Source organism: Malaclemys terrapin, chromosome 4, assembly GCF_027887155.1.
Source record: "Malaclemys terrapin pileata isolate rMalTer1 chromosome 4, rMalTer1.hap1, whole genome shotgun sequence".
In the NCBI taxonomy this organism is placed as follows: domain Eukaryota; kingdom Metazoa; phylum Chordata; order Testudines; family Emydidae; genus Malaclemys; species Malaclemys terrapin.
In genome coordinates, this window is record NC_071508.1 from 133,712,837 (window position 1) to 133,738,739 (window position 25,903).

General features: G+C 39.8%; 2 protein-coding genes across 13 annotated transcripts in view; one reads left to right on the forward strand and one right to left on the reverse strand.

Annotated features, from left to right (window-relative positions):
- ZFYVE21 (zinc finger FYVE-type containing 21) overlaps positions 1–11,637 on the forward strand; it is a 34,893-nt gene extending 23,256 nt beyond the window's left edge. For 3 of the 4 annotated variants that reach the window (XM_054027464.1, XM_054027467.1, XM_054027466.1), the window contains exons 6-8: positions 203–256; positions 2,735–2,877; positions 10,688–11,637. In XM_054027464.1, coding sequence (XP_053883439.1) covers positions 203–256; positions 2,735–2,877; positions 10,688–10,723 — 233 coding nt within the window. In that variant the 3' untranslated portion in view covers positions 10,724–11,637. The remainder of the gene's footprint in view (positions 1–202; positions 257–2,734; positions 2,878–10,687) is intronic. The other variant, XM_054027465.1, reaches the window with a different exon arrangement.
- Positions 11,638–12,047: 410 nt separating this feature from the next.
- PPP1R13B (protein phosphatase 1 regulatory subunit 13B) overlaps positions 12,048–25,903 on the reverse strand; it is a 106,989-nt gene continuing 93,133 nt past the window's right edge. For all 9 annotated transcript variants that reach the window (XM_054027439.1, XM_054027440.1, XM_054027437.1 and 6 more), the window contains 6 exons: positions 24,846–25,609; positions 22,998–23,135; positions 22,774–22,907; positions 17,496–17,662; positions 14,647–14,846; positions 12,048–13,779 (listed from right to left, as the gene is read on the reverse strand). In XM_054027439.1, coding sequence (XP_053883414.1) covers positions 13,738–13,779; positions 14,647–14,846; positions 17,496–17,662; positions 22,774–22,907; positions 22,998–23,135; positions 24,846–25,609 — 1,445 coding nt within the window. In that variant the 3' untranslated portion in view covers positions 12,048–13,737. The remainder of the gene's footprint in view (positions 13,780–14,646; positions 14,847–17,495; positions 17,663–22,773; positions 22,908–22,997; positions 23,136–24,845; positions 25,610–25,903) is intronic.

Sequence of the window (25,903 nt, forward strand, 5' to 3'; positions counted from 1 at the left end):
TGGACTTTCATTGTAAATCTCACATCTGTGGAATGTGGGAGCAGTATAGTCACTGTAATTTCTGTCTAATGAACTAACTCCTATATTCAAATCAACCAAATGTGTGGCTATTTGAGTGTAACTTATTGCTCCTTTAATTTCCTTATTCACTGCTCTTCTGACTAATTTTTCTTCTCACTGCTTGCCTACCTTCTTGATGTAGAAAAAGATATTCACACTTATACCAGCCTTCTGGAGAGCCAACACATTACGGAAGGTCAGCAATGTTGTTGTGAACTTGATTCACCTGAGCATGCTGTTATGATGCCCTTTTCAGTGCTGCTTTCTTCCTCTCCTCTTTGCTGTCTACAGATCTTACTGAAATTAATTTTGGGCAACCTGTGTTTAAAAGTGTTAGATTTAAACATGTGTTTTGTGAGATGCAAATGAGTGGGCATTAGAGCGTTCACTTCCTGAAGCGACCAAAGTACTGCTGCTCAAGATGGGAGGATGGATAGAGCAAGAAAGGTGTGGATGTGTTGAATGTCCATTTATAGAATAAATGAGGAAGCAGAGGGAATGGGTAGATGGAAGGAATAGAATAAGAAGTGGTGGAAATGGAACAGAAAAGACTGTTCTCATAAGTCTTAAACTTGAGCTCTGGCAGTCATTCCTCATGGAGAGGCAATTACAGGGAACACTAGTCTTGACCTTGGAAACTATTTTAAAATATCTTTAGCATGCATCACTGCAATTTCAGCAAAAACTATCCATAATTAACATGCCAAATTAGGGAAACGGAAACTTACACTTCATACAAAAAGTGACCAAAATTTAGTATCGCTTTGGAGTTGTAGGTTGATAACTAAGGCAGTTTAGTTTCTTCCACTTATGTCTTACGAAGAGAAAATACTGGTGCTCAAACAGTGTGCTATTGGGCCAGTTTCTAGACCAAAGCAGTGGTGAAATCGCAATAGAAATTATTGAGCACCAGTTGGAAGCTTTGTTTTAGTCCTCATAACGAAATATTGTAAATAAATTGATTTTCTTTAAGTATCTTTGGTAACAATACATAGGCAAGTGTGCATATTCAAAATGGATAGTTATCTTGCTATTCTGCTTCAATATGTGATCTTAACAGTTGTCTCGTGTAGCTGGGTATGTAGAGTACATGTACATGAAATGTATTGCATATGTAATTGGCATGTCATGAGATTTTAAAAGTGGATCTTCATAAAAAACCTTAATTTTGGACAGTCAGTACATTTGGCATGATTTGATTCTTAAGATAAGGATTGTCTGCCTTTTTTGGGGAGAAGCTATTTATTTTATGCCCAAGTGGTGTGGGAGGGGTTGCTTGTTTTGTTTTGGGTGGAACGATGGGCTTGTGACTAAGCAAATCATGAAGAGAAAATACTGCTTACTAGATTTGTTTTTCTCCTGTCTTGCTGTGTGCTGTATTGTTTACGTAACCTACTACTGACTTTTGCTTACTGGTAGATCAGATCAGTGTCACGTAATCATGTTTGCAACAATCTGAAATTGGTCAAGGTCCTAGTACAGTGAAAGTTAGGCACTCAGTTTTATAATCCAACTAGGTAAATTGGAGAGGGCAGAGGGATCTAATTGTTCCTTTTGCAAAGAGATTGAAAAACACGTTAACTTATAAATGTAATTATGGGGCATGTGGTCAGAAGCTTAGTGCAAGGTTCTTTGTGCCTGGATTTCTCTTGCATAGTGCCATAAGGATACTGACCCCTTGGGGCCCTACCCTATGCAGATAATCTTTTCATTTAAATAAATGAGGCCTTTGTATGCATAAGGAGCATTGGATCAGGCAGGTGAGGTGACTTGCAAGGGGATTGGTTTTTGAAGGTTCTGGTGACTTAGTTAACCCTATAATAGTGTACTAAATGCCCCAAACAAAACATTACAGTATGAAAGATGTGGCCATTGGTACATGTTACTCCATACTAACCTTTCTTGATTTTTAGGCTAACCTGATTTCTATGTGTGTTCCTCACTTGTCTTCACTGGATGGCCTATTAATAATATCATAACTTAAAATCACATCTAGAATATAAATTCTATAAGGTGGGGTGCTCTCCCACACAGTTCCTTGAGTGAAGCCATCCTCTGTGGCAGACACACCCCATTTTCTGATACTTCCAGGAGTTATTTGGCCTCACAGTAGGCTTCCACCATGAGGCCACCTGCCCTCCCACCTATCTGGTAGAGACCAGAAAGCTTTCAGTGCTGTGAGCTTGACTTCCTATCAAGCAAGGACCCCTCTTTTTTTAATTAAAATATGAACAATGGTTAAATCGCACAAGAATAACAACTTCCGTTGTTTGCAAGCTGCAAGATACTGTGGTGAATTGCCATGAACTTTATTTTTAAGACTTTTAACACTTAAAAAAAAATTCCAAGCTAGAAAGATGTTCTTGCAATGTCAGGGTATAAATGGCTTTATTTCCAGCAATAATTCCCTTTGCTGCTAGCTTCCCTGAGTGATGTTCTGACAGTGCATTCTTGGCTTTGGGTTGTGGTAATACACTGTGGTTCATACTCACACAGTAGCGTACAATAGCAGCAGCTGTTAATGCAGGCCATTTAAAGCATTTAAGTGGTATTGGGAATGAGTTTTATATTGGTGATTATGGACAGAGCATCCCCTTCTTTTGTTTCTCAAGTGGTTAAATACTTTGTTCTCCTACTGCTTGTTCAGGACTCTACTTTAATTTTCCCTTTTCAGGAGGCAATACTCGTGCCACAGGTATGCTCCTGCAGTATAAGGCACCAGGGTCAGAGGAGCTCACACAGATGAAATTTACTGCCAGTGAAGACTTCAATTCTAACAAGAAGCTGTCAGCAGCCTGGCTAGCAGCTATGCATAAGGTAACGTGTGTAAAATACATTTAATGTTTAAAATTGATCACCTTAAGTTTGGTCACCATTTGTGTGCAAAACAACTAGTTGTGACTGTACTATAAATATAATAAGGCCATAACGCATCTTATACTAGATAGACCATACTCTGACTACAGGACTGGCTTCTGCTGAGGTCTAGAAAACATGCTGGTTTGGCATCTAAATGGGTGGGGGGAAACTGAGTGGTTACAGCAAGCAAGGGAAACTGTCTTTACTCTGGGGCTTTAATATTTGGTGGTAAATGGATTTCCAGATGCCATGGATTGATTGATACTCAGTATTTGACAAGATTACAAATTGGAGCCTTCACTTCTGAGGGTTTCATCTTGTATGCAAGAATACCAAAACTTGCATTAGGTTTCTCTTTGTTCTTATGTAATAAGTTCTTATGTAATAATCCTGGAGTTCACTTTCATAACCAAACAAACACAACAAAAAACTGTAATATCTATGGTTAAGAACAGTGCACTGTGTGTTCAGACCTAAGTAACTGGGGGAGTGAGATAATACATAAAATATATCAAGCAGCAGCAGATAGGGCATGTTAATACACTAACAGAACACCAGATGCAGGGGAAGAACATAATCTTGCTAAACCTTAACGTCAGCATTGTGAAACAGTTATAAATCAGTGAAACCAGACCAGATGGCCATATCTTCCATACTGTAACTTTTTTTTTTTTAAATCAGGAATTTGGTTTCTCTAAGTTCCAAAGTTATCTTTATTTTTAATGCTGAATTGATAGAGGGACCTTGGAATACTTCATAGATTTTAAGAACAGAAGGGACCATTGTGATCATCTAGTCTAACCTTCTATGTTACACAGGCCATAGGACTTTCCCAAAATAATTGCTAGAGCAGATCTTTTAGATAAACATCCAATCTTGTTTTAAAAATTGCACAGTATTCCAGCAGCAGTTTCACAAGTGCCAAATTAAGAGGTAAAATAACCTGCTACTCCTAATTCAGATTCCTCTGTTTATGCATCTGAGGATATCAGTAGCCCCTTTGTCCACAATATTGCACTGGGAGCTCATATTCAGCTGATTATCCACCATGACCCCCAAATATTCAGTCACTGCTTCCTGTACTGTAAACATGGCCTACATTATTTGCTCATAGCTGTATATGTTCACAATTAGTTGTATCCGTGACCTATCCTCTTCATTATTTACCACTCCCTCAACCTTTTTGTGTCATCTGCAAAGGTTTCCAGTTGATTTGGTTTTATTCCAGATCTTCAATAAAAATGTGAATCTGTTTTGCATTAACTAGAATTAGTAGTTGGGTACAGTTAATACTGGGGTATAATTAACTATACAGGGTGAATTGACAAGTAAACTAAGGAGAATAAACATCTGCCTGACTTGCAAAAATCTGTATAGTTCATAACTGCTCTGAAACACTACATCCTCTATAAGATCTGATTCCTGGGCTTTTAGAACTTCTTTGATTCCCAGCTAAGACTACTTTTTTTGTTTCTCATCCAGCACAATGGGACCCCAATCCTGATTGGGACTGCTGGAGGCTACCATGATACATATGCTGCTCCAAATTGTTAAACTTATTTCACAAATCAGCCGTAACCTTAAGGAAATCCCAAATAAAATTTTAATTTTGCAAATAGATATTAAAAACAGCCATAACACATTCCGAAAGGATTTTGGTTTAAAGGTTAGATTAATGTTGGAAAGCAGAGTGGATTGATTTAAATCAAAGTGACACAAATCAAGTTTAAATAATTTAAATCAGCAAGCAGAAAATTTTAATTTAAATCTATTTTAATCTTATTTTGCATTTGTCCTTATTTTCGTAAAAAAAAGTTTTTCTTATTGGTCGGTAACATTCAAACATGTTGATTTGCAAGTAACTTCCACCTTTACACTAAATATGTTGGTACTTTTTGCTGAGGATATATATCTGTACACTTTGAGCTATGTAATTGCAATTAATTCAGATTATTAACTTTTACATTTGTTAAAATGGTGACTGATACATTTACTAGACTTGGGTAAAGCTCCATTTGGATGAAAATTAGAATTAAATTAAAAATGCACAAATATCACATTTTAAAATTTTTATATTAAATCAAACTACCTTAAATGTGCTGGATACATAAGAAAAGGGATTTTTCAATACAGTTTTGATATACAAAACTAAGTGACTTATTTAACAAAAGTATTATCTGTACCTAGTGAGTTGAACTGATTGTTTCTGGTCACCATATCCTTCAAGATCTTAGAACTAGTAGACGAAATCCTCTCACACCTCACTTTAATTCAAGGATTGAAAGAGGAAAACAAGCTTTACTGCTTTTAACTCCTGGTCTGTTTCTTAACTTTGAACTAGTTATTGAACTGAACTAGTAGAACAAGCTGAAAAGAAAATATTTCCTATGCACCTGCAGAAGAGGCTACTGCTGTCGAAAGCTACTTTAGCACTTCAACAAAACATAGTTCCAAGTGCTTGGCCAGTGACTTCCACCAACCAGTTCAGTAGCTTCCCCTTTTCCCCTCCCCCCTTTTAAAACTATGGCAGCAAAGATGTACTCTGTCAGAGAAGAAACTATATACTGGCATGTGTGTATTTAAAAAAAAACAAAAACAAAACCCTTCCTTAATAATTAAAGGCTAGATCCTCCTGCTTTCCAAGTGTGGGTCAATGAGCACTGCTTATGACTGACTCACTCCTCCACACTCCAGCAAAAGGTCATAGCAACTTTTCCACATCTGCCCTGACCAGCCAGGTAATGGTCTCTGAATCCTAGATGAGCCTGAGACTGCCTCCGCATCTGGTATATAGATGACGCAGGTTCTTAGATGCATTAATTGTCTGTTTAATATGTCAGTCACGAAAGCCAAGAGCATACTACTGTAACAGTTTCTTTCAAGTGGCAGTGTGGTTCCTCCAAAAGGAAGGAGAAAGTGGCAGAATGAGTTAGCATTATCTTAATGACTAGATGGGTGTGTTACATTTATTTTAAGCTGCATAGTCTGAAAGTCAACTGTAATATTCCCAAGCCATCTTCCTTAAGAGTATTTCAAGAAAATCAAAATGCAAGTTCCCATCCCTGAAAGTGTGAATTGAAGTCCATCTAAAACTTCCTCAGTGTCCTGAAATCGTATTGAAAGCTTCCACGTTTTCATTTAAGAAGTTCTCTCCCACAAAATCAGTCAGTTGCTACTATGGAAACTTCCACTTCTGTGCCATTATTAAAGCTGTTAAGTGGGAGGAAAGGGCCACTCCAGGCCTATTCTTCCTCTGATTCCCTTTTCCTGAACTCTAGAACAGTTAGTGAAAAATCTAAGACCTCACTGATTTGTACAAATATTTTAACATGCAGCTTGAGAGTATTCCTAAGCAGGAAAATAATAAAATTCCAGTAGGGAGCCTCAGCTTCAATCTTAACAGAATGAGGGACTAGAGCAGTGATACTCAGACTGAGGCTCTCAAGCCACCAATGGCGCTTGAATGTGTCTCCTATGGCTCTTTGCAGCACATGATCTTAAAACCATAACCACTCACGATGCTTTTACTATATTAACCAAGTGTAGTTGATAAAGTAATACTTGCACAGTCATTTTGCTGTGTATGTGTATATAATAAAAATAGTAAATGAAACAATGAATTCACACTATTGTGACTCTTGGATAATGTTGATCACTAATTTGGCTCCTGAACCACTGAGGTCTGAGTATCACTGGGCTAGAGTGTCAAAACTGCCAAATCCAAGCTCTGCATGTTGAGATACTGGCAGTGAATGTTCAGCTCAGCTGTTACCACCTCTTACACAGAGACAGACAATCTAATCTTCATCTCTTCATTACTTGCATCTGAAGAAGTGAGGTTCTTACCCACGGAAGCTTATGCTCCCAATACTTCTGTTAGTCTCAAAGGTGCCACAGGACCCTCTGTTCCTAATCTTCATCTGTTGCTCTATTTGATATACATGTGCATAGTTACCACAGTAGCAGTTGATGTGGGATGCAATCAGTAAAGAATTAAAGCACAGTAACATAATACTAATCACATGGTTTTATGGAAGAAGCCTGGTCACTCTCTCTTTTTTTGAGATTACAAGTTTGGTTGACCAAGGTAACTGGTGTACTTCTGTAAGGCATTTGATTTAATACTTTAGTACTATACAGAATCTGCAGCACATAAAATAAATCTCAAACTGACTAGCTCTCTAAGTGGGGAATCATAGTCTATTGGGAGGGTTTCCAGTGCAATGTGTTCTTAGTCCACTGCTGTTCAATAACTTATCAGTGATCTGGAAGTGAACAGTCATTCCTGGTAAAGCTTGCAGATGATGCAAAATTGGAATGGTAAATAACTGGTCAGTTCCACAGAGTGATCTGAACTGGGCTAAGCTGGGCTCACTTGAATAACGTCTTTTTATGCAGCTCAAGGCAAAGTTGTACATCCAGGAACCAAGAAAGTAGGATGCGGGGCGGGGGGGAAGTATTTTAGAAAGCAGTGACTGGGAAAAGGACTTAGCCCAATATCATACTGTGAACTTGCATTCAGTTGGTTAAGAGCAAATGTAATCATTAGATGAATAAGGCATGTAAGGGATATGGGACAGATGTCTTGAATAATTAATAACTAACAATTGTTCCTTCTTGCCCTCAAATTAGAAAAGCTATCTACCTGTTTATCTCAAAATAAGATCTACCTATGAGGACAATAAGAAAATGGTTCACATCATGTGACAGTAAGGACCCCAAAGATCAGCCAAGGTTGAGTGTTCCCCTCTCCAGTTACAGAGGCTAAAATAGCTAAATAAGTATTGTTAATCACCTAGGCAAGAATCTCTCCTAATATGCATATGTATAAACCTCTCTCTCTCTCTCTCTAGTTAAAAAGAACTCCGAGTTTCCAAACAAAAGTGGCCTGTTGCACATTGAGTGGGTCAAGAAAAGAGATGGGTGGGGAAGCTGCAAGTTGAACTTAGAAATGTGGCTATAAAATTGAATGTTAAATTGGGCTGTTACCCCCAAGAAATCCAAGCCACATGGTTTTCATCCCAAATTATAAACTGTACATTGTTTCCTTGTAAATCAAATTTATTGTGAATCATCTTTCACCCCAAATTAGAAATGGCACATTTGTTTGCATTGTGAGTCAGATCTATATCCTGTATGTGGAAAATGTCCTCCATATTTAGAAGATTACAATAAAACCAACAAGATCCTTTCAAATTGTTGAGCTCTTGAAGTACTAGGAAATGACTGACACAAGGAAGGAGAAATGTAAAGATGTACAGCAGGGTATAACTTTGGGATATTAAGAGAAATTGCTTAGAATGGGGGATCCCAATTTGTGCAGGCAAATAATGAAATAGTTTTTGAAATGACTCAAACTTAAAGCCTCTGTTAAGAAAAGGATTAAAGACATTTGTTATGCACCAACAACCATATACTAGATACTAATGGAAGCAGCAGAGAAGTAAAGCTCAAACCTGAGTACCTACTTGCTATGTGTCCTATAGGAATTGGAGGGTGGCCCCCTCCAATGAGCACTGAAAGGAGGGTGTATAAAACTGAGGTCACGATGTACTCAGAGTTGACAGAAACTAACACAAGTGGCTGCAGAATCCTAAATGCAACCAACACCCAACTCAGTCATGTGGAAAGGACTCTCCCTCATCCCAAGGTTAAGAGGATAAGCAGAGGTGGTGAAATTTCATTTCAAACATGGTATTTCCCCTTCTATTCTTCAATATAAATAACTGTAGGTTACCTTGCTGAATCTACACACTCTAGTGAGTCTCAAGTAATCATATCTAAGATCAATTTGTTTGGATTGCTAGAGGAATTAGAGATTGAAAAGAATTGTTTTAAGCAATTGCTTTTAATATTCTAAACTTGTCCCTTTTGGACTAGTCTAATAGAGGATTGTGGTTAGTGCCTTAAAGACAAGTGCACCTTGGGAAGTGTGTTTTAGATACTAAAGAATTGAGACTTGTTGCTCATAAGTAAATGTAATAAGAAATATTGGTAATTTGACTGGTCGTTACTATAATTACTGAGCCTCAATTCTAGTCTGTGATAATTGCTTGCAAGACTATTGTGTGTATGTGGTACACACAGTTGGTTGTGTCTGAGTAATGAACTGTTGATTATATACTAATGTGGTTTTGGGTAATTTGGGTAATTAATAAATTGTTGGTTAAAAATAAGCAAATGTCCCAATGTGAGATACTGTTCAAGTTAAAAATTGACATGAAAAGAACTGAGTGTTTAAACTAGTACGCTAACACTTTGAAATTATCCTATTAGATCAGGAGAGGGTAAACTACAGTCCGTGGGCTGGATCCGGCCCATCAGGGCTTTCTATCCGGCCTGCTAAATTGCCAGCCCTGTGGTGCAACAGGACTAAGGCAGGCTCCCTGCCTGCTCGCAGAAGCAGCCAGCACCATGTCCCTGCAGACTCTGGGGGAGTGGGTGGGGCAGAGGGCTCTGTGCACTGCCCTCGCCTGCACGCACTTCCCCCGCAGCTCCCATTGGCCAGGAATGGGGAACCATGGCCAATGGGAGCTTTGGGGGGGGTGGTACCCGCAGGCAAGGGCAGCGTGTGGCAGAGCTGCCTGCCCCACCCTACCCCCAGGAGCCACTTCCTGACATGCTGGCCACTTCTGGGAGCAGTGTGGGGCCCGGGCAGGCAGGGAGCTTACCTTAGCCCCTCTGCCACCCTGGAGCTGCTCGAGATAAGCACCACTGGGCCGGAGCCCACACCCCTCCTGCACCAACCCCATCTTGAGCCCCCATCTGCACCCGTCATGCAGTCCCTCCTGTCCTCTGCTAAGAAAGGAAGAGAGTTTGCTTCTTCCTTTAACATCTCTCCCAGAAGGCCTAGCTTGTACTGACTTCTGCTTTTCGCAAGGCACAGCTGTTTAATCCATTTTCTACTACCCTAAACGCACATGGCTGTCAGCTAGTTTTTCCAGGCCAACCTCAGGCAGTCTCTTTGGGCTAGGCTTTTATTAAGCCTGGTTTAGCTGGGGGTACAAGAGAGGGTATATAGTACCTCAAACTTGCAATCCTCCCTAGAGTTTGTAAAAAATCATGTAGCATCTACTTACTATATAAGACGCTTTCTATATTCACTTAAATCAACATTTCTGATGGCAGTGAACACCAGGCTTATGAAAAATTTGTTTAAAAGAAAATACATTGTTATTTCACATGGAAACAGGCCAGATCACTCATGTTGTAGAAAGACCCTTTCAAAGGCTGTTTACCACTGTATTCACTGTTTCATAGAACACCCCTTTACCCCCTCCCCCCAACAGATAATGCTTTTTTCAGTGCCAAGGCTGATCTAATATTCCTCAGGAATATTTCTTGAAATATGGGGACATGCACCATGTCATTTGTAAGATAAGCAACTTGGTTAGAAAGCTGTTACCTAGCCAACATCACTAAATGACTTCTCAAAAAGAAATTATCAGTTATCTGGCAGGTCTGTCATGACAAACTGTTCAAGATTGCAAGCTATTTATGAAATTCTTAAGTTTTACTCCTTGAGAATCTGATTAAAATTCTGATTGATGTTGTGCCATGATAGTAAGCTCTAGAATACGATTTAGTCTCTCTCCCATGTATGAAAACTATACATATGTAGAAGGGCCAGGATTTGAAAACAAGTTACAGCTTTTTGGCTTTACAGTAGTTTCTTGGGGAAGGCTAAGAGGCCTTAAGTTTCAGTTATTTACCACTGAGGTGCCTATATAGCAAACTGCAATGATATGTCTTGTTTTTGTAATCATAGGCAGCAAAACTCCTTTATGAATCCCGGGACCAATAACAGCAGCAAGTTGTCTGAGATCTGAGGGAAGAGACCAGCTCTATGAAAAACCGCTTCTCACTCTTTGCTAGTTACTTTGATCCATGTAATTGGTATTATGAACCCCTCTCTACCCCAAATGTGGTTCACTATGTAAGCACTGGCAAAAGCAATGTGAGTATTTTGGAACCATGAGTATTCACTTATCTAGTGTGCAATATGTATACAATTAATGCTTTAAACAGCCTCATGTTTAAGACTTTATATTATTTTGTTAAGTCTTCGTATTGGCACTTAATATGGAAAATGAAAGTATGACCTGCACTACAGCTAAAATGTATAGCACAATTTTTGTAGTACCAATTATGTATACTATATGTATTTAATTTGTTGGCTACAAACAGCAAACAAATGTATTTGTAAGTCTCTTCTACAGAGAATAGCTTTTTGGGTATAGATCTCAGGTTTTTTTCTTATCCAAATGTTGAAGATCAATGTACAATGAAATCTGCCTTAGATACCCTTTTATAGAAATAATCATTTTGGGTTCTCAACATGTGATCAAACACTTTAAAGATAAGTTTCATCAAATACCACAAACTGGCTTGTATGAACGTGACCTTTTGGAGCCACCCTTATGTAGGAAAATATAAGCTTCCCGAAAATGATTTTGAAGTTTTATATTCATTTTACTTGTGGTAATGACCTTTTGCTAATTAATCAGATTATTGTAACTAATGTTTGGACATATCGTATACAGTATTTTAAATGTACAAGTCTTATGGATCAGATGAATTCATACTTAATGAAAATAAGCAAAATGCTCAAGATAGCATTCACTTTAACTTGCTAAGCAACTTAAGCTAACTTTCAACCTTAAAGACTTCAATATTCTTGGTTTGAGTGGAGGAGAGAATAAAAGGTTATTTACAATACCCAAAAGTGTTCTATGCCTCCTGTTTAAATGGTACGGTCTGTTCAAGCACTATAGCATGAACTAGAAAAATCTCATGTATTCAGCTGTTCTAAGAAAACAGCTAGGAGTTTGCTGGCTGTACGTGGTAATGAATGAAGTTCAAACATTCAGACTGGCCTTGAACAGAGGCCAGCAGCGTAAGGTGAAAACAGTTTGTTTAAGTGACAGGGCCTACCTAGTCACAGAGCAGCACCTCAAGCCTTTTTCTCTTTGTACAGCCAAGATAACCTCTTAGTAGGCACAAGTGCATAGTACTAAGTTATCACCATCACTCAGTGTGGATTAGTTTTTCAGGTTAGGTGGACAAAGGTTACAGTACTTTGCCATTGCCTAACATTATTTTAAAATAAACACTTCAAAATGGAGCCATGCCTTGGCAGTATTTTATTATACACTCATCCAGAGAACATGTAAATGTGCATCATAGGCTCTTGAAATTGTCACATTCATGTAGCCAATGTTCTTTAACAATACCCTTTCACGTTTCATCACCACAATATATACAATTAATGTTAAATGGTGGTAAAAGCAAATTACAGCACTGCATAAATGATATATAAATTATACACAAGACTTGTACATGAAGAATTAAAGCCAACTGGCCTACACTTTAATGGAAGAAAAAATGCAAAACACATGGCTACAACTTATGAGAAATTCAAAATATATTTCTGGTATATAAAACCATGTACAATTAACTCCAGTGAAGTGCTTTTTTTTTTTTTTGTTTGCTTGAAACTACACTATAGTGGAAAGGTTATTGCATAACACATCCTGGCAATAGGTGTTGGACTGCCAAGAACCACAGAAACTGTCCTTACCAAAATAGCAAATTATTGCCATTCTCAAATCCTCAAACCCCTTGTTTCTCTTCCTCTCAGACTCTCAATATTAGTACAACTAGCTCTCCACTTTTTAGTCCTTCAACTACTCAGGCAGACTTCAAGTTAGTGTACCTCTTAATTTATCAGACTCTTACCCTTCTCAACTATTGCACTTTCATCCATGCAAACATACAAATCCTTTAATCTTACTGCAAATCCACTGTTACATGTTCTTTTGTTCCAAACAGACAAGTTCACAGGTTAGTGGGAGTGGGACCTGTAATCTAAATTAGTAGAGGTAAAACTCGTGTAAGAAGCTGAATACCAAGAAAATGAACAAGTTAATTAGTGTAGGGGTTTTGAGAAGTATACAAAAACTGTAGTTTTGATTCTTTTAGCTTGTCATTTAAATGCAAACAAAATCTAGATCCTAGCATCTCTAAAGCTTGTTTGAGCTTTGTAAAGGGTATCTTTACACTACAGTGACACAGCTCCAGCACTGCAGCTGTGCTGCTGTAGCGTGATGCTTCCTCTAGTGTGGGAAGGGTTTTTTCCATTGCTGTAGGTAAACTACCTCTCATTCAATAGCTGCATGTATGGTAGGGGTTAGGTTGACCTAACTGTGATACAGGATGTAAAATTGTTCACAGCCCTGAGCAATGTAGGTAGGTTGACTTAATTCTTATGTGTAGAGCAGGTCCTAGACTAGGATTTAAAACATTAGTTAACATATCTTTATTTCTAAATCCTAGAGTATATAGAGCCTTGGTGACTGCTTATGCACTTAACATGTGAAAGTCTTCTCTGCAGCATACACAGAATTAAGTCAGTAATGAGTAAACAACATTCAATGGTGTCAAAAAATATCCAAAATCTTGACATGGGACAGTTATTGTGGGACTAGAACAGAGTGGACAGCACATCTGGAATTTGGAAATTACATTTGTGAACATTTAACACAAGAAGCTTCCACCCATGGACTCTTCTAGAAGAGTATTTTTGGTATTTAGAGTAGAGTTGACAAAATACTGTAGATAGGTTATATGGAATGATCTTCATTTACAAACTGCAGATTTTTAAACCCTTGCCTGCTGTCCATTAACAAGAGAGAGCACCATTAAAAACAAAGATTATAATTTTATTTCTCCAGTTGAAATGTGATAGAAAAGGATGACTCCAGTGTGGGCTTAAGCTTCCAGTTACCAGCCATGTTTTGCACTGCCAAACAACTGAATTCAAGCAAGGGTTCGCTGCCTAGGCTTTATTCTTGGATATAGCTGCAAAATAAAATCAAAAGTTAAATATCCAAGCTTTAGGTGTGATAATTAGAAAACCCACTTACAGCCAAAAGGCTACTTCTGATTACCTGAACGGATTGTACAGCAAAGGGTAAGACATTTCATTGACATGTACTAAATATGTCCAGTGGACAATGACATTTCTTTAGATTACAAAGTGACATGCAAGTCTGAACAATTCAAGAGGAGACTGTTAGAGGCTTGAGTTTCCTTACCTAAATAACTAATGCTATTAATTATTTTTATTTCCATCCTTCAGCAGGTGGCAATAAATGGGTATAACTTTCCACCACTTTATGCAGTCAGAAAGTGAAAGTTTACCTGTTGCATAATTCTGCTCTGCATTTTGGCCACATCTACCTTCTGGGCAGGTGAATAGAACACACAGTCCCACCAATAGTGATCCATGCCACAAACTTGTTACATCCCAATTATTTAAATATCTTCATGTACCAAATATCAAGGTTGCTCACAACAGCCACCATGCTATACTTAGGGAGCCAGTTTTATCCCTTTGTTTGATCGCATGGAAAATATCACTATTTAATATGATGCTAAAGATCAATTAAAAAGTTATAACCTAAAAAAACTTCAGACAGCCTAATGATTACTGTTCTGTTTACTGTCCTGGGTTAAATTCCTAACTACAGTATTTTTTCTACAGCAATAATGCTCAGAGAAAGTGCACTCAGGCCCCAGGAAAGAGGGATTGCCTTCTTTGTGTCACTGCAGCAATGATTTACCTAGAAGTGGCATTGATGGGTTTTAGAAGTTCCCTCTAGTCTCCCACCTAAGGGAAAGTGTAACAATAGGCCAAGTTCAAGGAAGAAGCTTAAAGTAACTTACCCCCAAAAGATTTTTAGGCACATAGCCTTCTTTATCATTGAGTCGAGCCCACCACCATTCTGTTTCATTATCATCCTTACGTCTCAGGATAGTAATGGCATCTCCTTCATGGAATGACAACTCGTCATTATTCTGGGCTTCATAATCCCATAGAGCATACACTACTCCTTTGTTCATGACTCCCAATTTCTCCTGTACTCCTGTTATCAAGAAATAAAAGGTAAACAAGAATATTACAGATGGCAAAGTACCTTGACTTTATCCAGTTGGGATTTTGGGTCCTCCTCTCCAGTGGAACACGCTGAGAGACTTTCATTCTGCTGCAATTTAAGACTGTCAGTGTTTCCATTATAATTTTTTTCCCCCCAGAAATTTAATTGGAGATTAAAACCTGATATGGCATAAAACTTGTGATAGAAGGTTGGGAACAAGTTTTTTTTTCTTTTCATTGCATGTGTATTTGAAAATTAGTTAGCCTTACTTTAGTTGAAATAAGGATGCAAATTAAGGCTGTCAAGTGATTTAATTGCACGATTAATCGCAATTTTTTAAAACAAATCAATCACACTATTAATAGAATACCATTTAAATAAATATTTTTGGATGTTTTCTACATTTTCAAATATATTGATTTTGATTACAACACAGAATACAAAGTGTACAGTGCTCTATTTTTTATTACAAATATTTGCACTGTAAAAAACAATTTTCAATTCACCTAATACAAGTACTGTAGTGCAATCTCTTTATCATGAAAGTTGAACTTACAAATGTAGAATTATGTACAAAAAAATAACTGAATTCAAAAATAAAACAATGTAAAACTTTAGTGCCTACAAGTCCACTCTGTCTGAGCAATAGGACTAACAAGTTTGGTTAAATTTGCAGGAGATAATGTTGCCTGCTTCTTGTTTACAATGTCACCTGAAAGTGAGAACAGGTATTCGCATGGCACAGCTATAGCCGGCGTTGCAAGATATTTACATGCCAGATGTGCTAAAAATTCATCTGTCTCCATCTTCAACCACTATTCCGGAGGACGTGTGTCCATGCTGATGATGGGTTCTGTTCAATAACAATCCAAAGCAGAGCGGACCGACATGTTCATTTTCATCATCTGAGACAGATGCCACCAGCAGAAGGTTGATTTTCTTTTTTGATCGTTTGGGTTCTGTAGTTTCCGCATAGTGTTACTCTTTTAAGACTTCTGAAAGCATGCTCCACACCTCATCCCTCTCAGATGTTGGATGGCACTTCAGACTCCTAAACCTTGGGTTGAGTGCTGCAGCTATTTTTAGAAATCTCACATTGGAACCTTCTTTGCATTTTGTCAAATCTGCTGTAAAAGTGTTCTTGAAACAAACAGGTACTGGGTCATCATCTGAGACTGCTATGACATGAAATATATGGCAGAATGTGGGAAAAACGAACAGGAGACCTACAATTCTCCCCCAAAGAGTTCAGTCACAAATTTAATTAACTTTTTTTTTAAACGAGCATGGAAGCATGTCCTCTGGAATGGTGGCCAAAGCATGAAGGGGCATACAAATGTTTAGCATATCTGGCATGTAAATACCTTGCAACGCTGGCTACAAAAGTGCCATGCGAATGCCTGTTCTCACTTTCAGGTGACATTGTAAAAAGAAGCAGGCACCAGTATCTCCCATAAATGTAAACAAACTTGTTTGTCTTAGCAATTGGCTGAACAAGAAATAGGACTGAGTGGACTTGTAGGCTCTAAAGTTTTATATTCTTTTGTCTTTGAGTGCAGTTATGTAATAACACCAACAAAAATCTACATTTGTAAGTTATACTTTCATGATAAAGAGATTGCACTACAGTACTTCTATGAGGTGAACTGAAAAATACTCATTTTTACAGTGCAAATATTTGTAATAAAAAATATAAAGTGAGCACTGTATACTTTGTATTCTGTGTTGGAATAGAATTCAATATTTGAAAATGTAGAAAAGCATGCAAAAATATTTAATAAATTTCAATTAGTATTCTATTAGTGCGATTAATCATGATTAATTTTTGAGTTAAGAGCTAACTCTTAGAGCTAAGAGCTAAATTAGTGAGTTAACTGCGATTGACAGCCCTAGTGCAAATCACTCATACTAGTCTCATACACATTCTCTAGCACAACAGGTTTAGAGTTCTTATGTCTTCTTGCTCCGCATAGTTATTACAGCATTTGCTGTATACATCATCACACTGCAAATCTGCCTCAAGGGGTATATTAAAACCCTAATGAAGCCTTTACACTCTTTTTGGTGTAAGTTAGAATCTTAATTTTATTTAATTGCTGCTTCTAGAAAGATGCTTCTCTTGTGATATATGCACTGAACTTACAAGCTGTAGGGTCATCTGTCTCATTAATTCAGTGACCAAAACATGAATAACTACTCATGATAAGGAATTCGAATAAAGTTTAGATCTTCAGCCTCCTGGTGTGGTCTGCTAGAAGTTTGGGATATCCTGACAAAATTCCATGTGAAATTTACATGGCAACACCCTTCTAACTCCAAAACCCTATCATCATTAGAACTGTTTCCTAGAAAGGAAGAGAAGTTTAAAAATCATGCACAATGCCATAGTGAGCCAGTGAGCTGACTTGAAGAGGGAAGGATGACATGGTCAAAGAAACAGCCAAGAAAATATTCTGGCACCAGTATTTTGAATGGATGAGGTTGGGGGAAGGGCAATGCTAATTTCAAAGACCTATGTAGAGGATACAGAATTTAACTAGCAACTTGATAGTCAGGACAGAGAAGAAAGGTTGAATTTCAGAGAAGTTTTGAAGGTTTGTAAAGGGAATCATCAAGCATATACATTTAGCAACCTACCGTACAAGAACTGGGAACACTGAATATAACCCTCCTCCATCTCCTCACACTTGTCCGCAGCAGTTTCTATATCACTTATAGTTGAAGCAAAAATTGCTGCCCCGGATTCTACAAGTAGTTTACAGAGATGAACACTATTGCAAGAAGCTGCACAATGCAAAGGCGTCCTGAAACAAAGCCAACATTTAGACATCAAAATGGGCCAGGAACCCTACAAATCCAACCTCCAACAAAGGATTCAGTCATCCTTTAGAAGTTACTTTTGAAAGACAATTATGTTTTTACTTGTGCCACAAACTTTCTCCACATAGAAGTTAAATAAATAACCCAGATGAAATTCTGACCCCACTGAAGCAAACATATTTTAATGAGAATGGTAAGTTTTCATGACATTTTGGAAGTCTGCAGCATGTTAGCTTTAAAGGGCAGAGAGGCTTGTGCTGGTGAGAGAGTAGAGAGCAAGGCAAAAAGGGCGAGAAATAGCTCAGCAAAGCCAGCTCTCTAAATTCCTCACATACACTAAAGAAGTGCTGCAGGACAAGGAAACGTTACTCACCGTGTAGTAACTGGAGTTCTCTAAGGTGGGTTCTCCCTGTGTGTCATGTACTTCAGGTTTGCACATGCACTTCATGTGCCCAGGACCAAATATTTTTCCCTAGCAGTGTCCATTTGCTCCATGCATGCACCTCCACTTTGCTCATGCTCTGCTCACAAGCTATAAACAGGGCTGCCAGGTTGCCACCATTTTTAGTTCCTTCTCTACCACTAGGCCCCACTTAGGGAAATTGAGACAGCAGAGAAGGAGGTGGGTAGTGGACATAAGGACAACACATCCTTCGGGTGCTTGTCCCTATGTGTCATTCACTTCAGGTGATTCAGAAGCAGTGTCTCTCTGAGGAGGCAAGTACCCACAGTCCCATATCACAACAGAATTCAGAACTGCTCTACCCAGGGAGGCATCCGAAGCAGCTGCTTGCACCAGTGCATAATGTCTTGCGAAGGTATGTACAGAGCCTCGTGTTGCTGCTTTGCAGGTATCAATAATAGACACACCCTTGAGGGAGGCTACTGAGGCTGCTTGGACTCTTGTTGAATGTGCTCTCACACTCCTCTCAAGAAGAACATTATTCAGCTCGTAGCAAAGTATGATGCATCCTGAGATCCATTGACAGCTTCTGGGTGGAAGTGGCCTCTCCTTCCATCTTTTCCACAAATGATACAAAATGTCTAGGAGATTTCCTAAATGACTTCACCCTCTGTAGGTAAAAGGCAAGGGTCCCACGCACATCCAAGAAGTGCCTCATTACCTCTTCCCTAGTGGTGTGTGGTTTAGAATAGAACACAGGAAATGGATGTTTTGGTTAATGTGAGTCTGACACTACCTTAAGGATGCACTTCAGATGCAGTCTCATGAATACCTTATTCTTGTGGAAAACTATTGGAGGGGGCCAGGGGAGGTCTGCCATGAGTGCTCCCTAACTCCCCTACTCTTTTGGCCAGTGATTGCGACTAAAAATGCTACCTTTATTGAGAATTGCAGTAGAGAGCAGGGTACTAGAAGCTCAAACAGCACTTTTGTCAGAGTCGGTAAAACCAGGTTTAGGTCCCAGGCTGGTGAGAGTTTTGCCACAGGAGGGAAAACTGTAACCAAACCTTTCAGGAATCAAGATGTGACTGGTTGTAAAAACACAGAGTAGATGTCTACTCACCTGTCTCTGCCTATGTTTGGTGGCTCCTGACACTACCTGAGAGTTGCGAGGCAGATGACAGAATAGGTATTCCAACCCTTTCACAGGTACAAAATACCTCTTTTCAGCCTGCTTAGCTACTGGTGGAACTGTGGCAGGTGTCTACCAAAGTGTCTTTGGTGAGTTCCATTCCATTCGGTCCTGAGCTGTGCAGAATATCTAGCAATGCGTAGAATGTGTAATGCCTCTGCCACTCTTTTAACCAAGTCCTGGAAGGCCTTAGAATCATCAGGGTATGCAAGGAGGCAGGAATCACTGCCTTGTTGGGAGATGAGGACAACAAGATCACCAGCATGATGGCATCTTCTCCTCCAGATTGTTGTTGTGACTTCTGAGGCTGAGGGTGCTCTTCCTCTACCGTGGGAGCCGGACACCTACGAGGATCCTTTGTCCCATAACATGGGTATGTCAGGTGATAGACTTGGGTCTTCCAGGCCCCAATACTGCCATTGCATGACCTCATACCCCCTCAGTGTAAAGCCCCAGGGTAATGGATACCAATATGTATAGGGAGGGTTCTTAATTGCACAGGAGTACTGAGACACTCTGGACAATACAGATACCCTCTCTGAGCTCAACCCCTGCAAGACACCCTCGGGGAGTAGTCCGGGATGGGTGTCCCCCATATTCTTCTTCTGACTCCAACCCCAAATTCAACAGGAGACCTATCAGTCCTGGAGGAGGCAGTGATGACCTGCCTCTATGATACTGGCAACAGTCTAGCTTGACTGCAGAGATATCTGTACTCAATGATATCCTGGTACTGGACATGGGACTCCAGAGAGTATCACAGTGACTCTATTTCCATAAATACAATTAAGTCACCTGCTGCTGAGAAACGGGCTGGAGTGGATAGAATAGTTTCTGTACTTCAGGCCATTGGTACAGAGAAAGCCAGAGCTGGCAGTGCGGATGCAGCAGCTGTTGATGGTGCCAAAGTACCTTGGTTCTGCAACGTGGTGTGGCCTTACCTTCTGATGAAGTCCCAGACTGGTCCTTCCCAGTATCAGACGGTCCCATTCTGGAGCACAAGGTGTCTCCTGACTTGGTGCAGGACGGAGACTTTTGCCTCTTCTTAGAGGACTTGGATGGGGAAGGACAAGAGGGAAGATTATGGGAGACGTTTTGTCTCCCTTCCATTTGCCTTGGCTTTCCTCACCCGAGTCTCTCGGCGCTGGTGGGGGGTGCCTTGGAACCAGCCAGAGCCACTGTAAGGAATGTTCCTACCATCTTTAGACATTTGGGAGGGGGATCTCCCCAGTCAGAGCCCGTGACTGCTCTCATAGACCTCTCCATGAGGAATCTTCTGGATTAGAACTCCCTTGACTGTTTTGTCCTCCCTGGAAACGACCTGCAGATACTGCACCTAGAAGGGACATGGGTTTCCCCCAGGCAGTCCAAGCAAGTGAGATAATCTATAACCAGAAATGACTTCCGGCAGTCTATGCAGTTTTTGAAGCCAGGGATCCTTGGTATACTCTCCACACTGCCATTGGAAGAACTAGAGGGTGGTAAGAGTAAGTGAGTGTGTATAAATAGGGATTATGGTGTGTGGTACAGGAATCACATCACTCCACAGGCCATGGGTGGGATTCCCAAAGTTTAGGAAATCAAACCCCAAAAATCTATCCTAACCAGATTAAAACAACTAGGACTAATTTTTAAAAATCATCTACAGGGAAAGCTAAAGTAGTCAGTTCATACACTAAAACTTCATCCTAAACCATGAGCTGTAAGAAGGAACTAATATGGTGAGAGTCTGGCAGCCCAGTGCAGAGCATGAGGAGAATGGTGGCGCATGTGAGGACCAAACAGACACTGGAAAAAATCTTCAGTCCTGGGCATATGGAGCACATGCACAAACCTGAAATGTATTGCACAGAGGGACAAGCACTCAAAGAACTATGGACTACATATTATACTCCTGGGGGAATTCTGCGCCACTGTGCAATGCAGAATTTTGCAGAAATTAACATTGTGCACACAGAATTTCCTTTCCCCCCCCCCGCACAGAAATGGGCTGCAGTACTGCTAGCCACCATTAGGGGCCACTGGACTCGGCAGAGCCCAGCTTGCACATAGAGACACTGCTGTGGGGAGGGAGAGGGAGCTAGAGGGTTCCTGGCAGCTGCAGTTCCCAGTATGCCTTGAGGGAAGGAGAGGGAGGCACACAGGAAACTCTGTGCAAGCCTGGGGCCCAGCGAGCATCAGGCTGTTTCTCCCTCTGAATTCCTGGGATCTTAGGGGAAAGGGAAGGGTGTCTAGGCAAGGGGGCGGGCCCTGCAGCTAGGCTCGGTGGGGGGTGAGGGAGAGGGTGTGCAGGTATCTGGGCTCTGGGGGGAGACGATGGGGTGTTGGTATCTGGGCTGGGGGGGCCCTGCAGTTGGGCTCTGGGGATTAGAGGATTCAGGTGTATTGGCTGGGGGGGGCCCCCACAGGTGGGCCTTGCAGGGGAGGGGTTGTGGGTGTTTGGTCCCCTGGATGGACTCTGGGGGAGGGGGGGGAAGGGACAGAGAAATAGGAACTGGGTTGTCATAGGGGTTTCTTTAACTCTCTACTTCTCGGGAAATTTTTGCGTGTATCTGTATTGTTACAGACATACTTGCTGACAGGTATTTTGAAATAAATTACCAAAATTGAAACTGGTGTGATTATGTAGTGTTATTTTGAGAAATAAAATTTTAAAATATTGTGCGCAGAATTTTTAAATTTTGGGTGTAAAATGCACCATGAGTAATATTAGGATCAACTTTTTTTAAAACTTCCCTTTCTAAAATCAATGGAAAGTTTTAAAAAATTGATGACACAAAAAAGACCTTATAGAAAAGTATAGATATTCATGCATTTTTTAATAACATAGTTCATTGTTATAATTTGGCAGTATTAGTAATCTATGGACAAAGGATCCATGAAGGTAAACCCACTTTTGGATAAAAATGGGGAAGACTGTGTATTTCAAGTCAAAATTATTAAACATATGGGAGACAAATTAGAACTATACAGTTAAATATAAACAAAATACAATAGCATTTATTTATTATTTGGAAGAGTTTGTACATTACACTTCGGTGAACATTTAGTAAAGTCATGTATTTCAATGCCTCGATCATTAAAGCTATGTAGAGACCTTACGGCAACACAGCTATACCGATGCAACTGCACCACTGTAAGATCATGCTGCTCCATGCCGACAGGAGAGAGCTCTCCTGTCAACATAATTAAAGCACCTGCAATGAGTGGCAGTAGCTATGTCGGTGGGAGAGTGTCTCCTGCCGACATAGTGTTGTCCACACTGGCACTTCTGTCAGTGTAACTTATATCAGTCGGGTTGCGTGTGTGTGGTTTTTATCATATTCCTGAGCGACATAAGTTTTACCGCAAAATTGCTAGTATAGACATAGCCTTAGAGTTTACAAAAAGGTCATTTGGTAAATATATAATAATCTGATCCTGGGATAGCTCTCCGCTAAATTTCATTATCAAAACTGACTGAATTGGGACTTTGAAGTTAAAAGTGCCAGCACACTTACCATCCATCACTGTCTGCTGCATTCACATTAACACCAAAATCAAGCAGGAACTTTACAATGTGGTGATGACCAGCACACACTGCATTATGCAAAGGGGTAATTCCTTCATCATTCGGTTTGCTGGGATCATCAACCTATGGGAAAAAATTGAAATACTTAAGCCCAAATCATTTCCTTCACTGAAAAAAAGTGGACGAGACTTGACTACATTTAGAAAAGTTCACCTCATAAATGATCCTTTGTACCAGATCAAATTCTCCCTCCAAAGAAGCATCAAGCAGGAGGGCTAAAGGGTTGAACTTTACCCTCAAACCATGACCAGTTCGTTCAGAGTTAGGTTTCTTCAGGTTGGTACGTTTAGTCTGAGTGGAAGAAAAAGCAGATGTTATTCCAGGTTGCATAAATATCACAAAACAGTCAACCAAACAAGCATTACTGTGCCCCCAAAGTGCTGATTAAGATTTGTCAGCATTTCCATTATAAAACCACAGTGGCAGATATTAATTTTATTACGTGGAAATCTGAAAGTCATTCCAACACAACAATAGATTACTGTTTAAAGAAAATGGTTAGAAGGTACAGTAGGTTAATACTTAGCTCATTTCTCAGCTCTGAATATCATAGTTTTAAATCCCATCTGACATCACAATTGAAAGCGAGTGGGCTCATCCTAGTCTCTAGAAAGACTTTGGCCTCATTACAAATTAAACAATTCAGTCTCTGCGTGGGAGAATCTCAGGTTTGAGCTAGCAGGAGTGTTCATTACAGGTTATGACTGAGATGCATTAATTTGCTACGCTGTTTGCGGTGGGGAAGGAAAGCTTGCACAGCACTAGACTATTGGAGGTGTTTTTCTAGCCAGTAGTTTCAGGAGAAACATGTTCACAAAATCTGAACCATTTTAAAATGTGTTTTGTTAAACAGTATTTTACACCAATCAGATGCATTTTTCGCAGGCTACTGCAAAATGTTTTAGCAATTTGTGCTTTATGTGGACTACAGGCTGTAGGGTTTTGAAATGTCTGTTTTAAATTACTGTTATACTTAAGTTTGGGGGAGAAGATTATCTCCCCCTTCTCCTCAAAGTAGCCTGCACCTGTTCCCATAGGGAATACATGCAAGGCCCTGTGTACTCCGTGGCCAAGCTGGACCTAAATTCTTTAGCAAGGTCCTTGGATTCTATGACTGCTTTAGATAAATGGAAAAGTAGATGTGCTTGCTGTATTCAGTATGAAAGTGAATACTACAATCTAATGAGTAATATTTTTATATTAAATTTAATCTATTTTATGCTGTCACCACATTTTCAATTATCTACCTAGTGCAGATTTTGATAATGACAAGACAAATAGTGTTGCAGACGTGCCAGACTGAAACTGGAGGCTCTGGCAGCTGGAAGGGGGGCAGTTGGGGGCCATGGCACCTGGGGAAGCATGGAGGGTAATTTGGATTGTGGGATAAGCACATTAGATGGATGTTTCTGCTAAAATAAATCAGCAATGTTGACATTTATGTTGTCATTTTTAGGGTGTAGAGGTAATTCCCCACTGAGGGGAATAAGGGTAGTTCACACTGCCCAGAGCTGTTTTTTCAGATTGTCTGCAGAATTAGGAAAGCATCACTGCTGCAGTTTCCACTCAGGTTCATGTTTACAGTTATCTTTGCAACCCTGAGGTCTGAAAACATTTTTTAAATTTAAGTCTGATTCTGAAATTCAGTTCTTGGCAAGGGGTAATTTCAGATAAAGTTCTGCAGGCTAGAGGATACACATGACCCTGAACATGCATGATCATCTACAAAACATGTGCATCATTTCCTTACTAACTAGCCAGAGTTGCATCTGAAGCAATATTAGTACAGAAACAGCATTTCTGTCAACTTATCCATAGGAATCTTCCATGGTGCTGCGTTCGTTTTCCCTTTATTCTTTTGATACCATAAACCTTATGCTATTGTATATCATTTAGCATAATCCCATTCTCTTCCAGTCACTGCAGGAGTAATTGACTGTACAGCTACTTCCAAAGGCCAAGAGTAATACGTAATATAACTGTATTTCTGCCGTCACTTACTGGAGGAAGTGGAGGAGGAACAGCTGGTGGCACCGGAACTTCATCTTCTACTGGGGAGCTGACCTCAGGTATGGGACTGGGTGATTGCTCAGTGGAAGGGACTATAGCAGGATTGTTATTATTGTCTTCAGTTGTCTCAGAGGTTTGGTTAGTGGTTTCAGTGCTAATCAGTTCCTCAGTGGCAGGAGAAGGTAATTCATTATCATTGGCATCTGATGAAGGAGGAGGTTCATCAGGAAGAGCAACTGTGGGTTGCACAGAAATAGGTTCTTCAATATTGCCATTGGTGCTAGTGTTTCCATTATCAACATCTGCTAAGTTGCCTATAAATTCCTGTGGGTTGCTTGGTTGATAAAAAGGAGCACTTTCTATTCCTCCAGCAAGTGTATTAAAGCGCTGATACAGTAGCTTCTGTATATTTGGTCCACTAGGCCCTTCAGGTTCAGTGATAGAGCTACGCTTCTTTAATGGCCTAGGAGCATTGGCTAATTTTCTTCTAAGAGCTTCAAGATCAGCATCACTTTGATATCGTAGGGGTGAATGCACAATAGGTGTAAGCTTAGTAGGACTGAGAGGGCGAGGAATGTTTTCCACATTGCTATTTTCACCTGATGGTGGAATGTTTTCCAGCTCTTGATCTTTTTCAGTGAACTCAATCTGAGGCTGAGACTGTGGCTGTGATGTGTGGGTGGGCAAAGATCCATGAAGGAATGGTAAAGGTGATGGAGAGGTTGAACCAGACTGTAGGACAGGTTTTCCATAAACTGAAGAGGAGAAAATAAAACAGTGAGGAACTGTTCTGAATTTATATCAAAAAGGTCATGCAATAAGCTGCTGGATGCACATGCTGCTGTTTGTTCATAAATCAATATAGAAGAAAAAGATGTCAATAGCTAGGTTATGTTATAACCTATCACCCAGTTGGCTGATCAAACTAGTGATGGAGATACTTCTGATAGAGTTATAAACTATTCATTATAAATGGTAAGAGGAGGGTTGTTTAAAAGAAAAGCCTGCCAGAGACTATTTCTTTAATCAATCTTTGTAAAGATACCTGG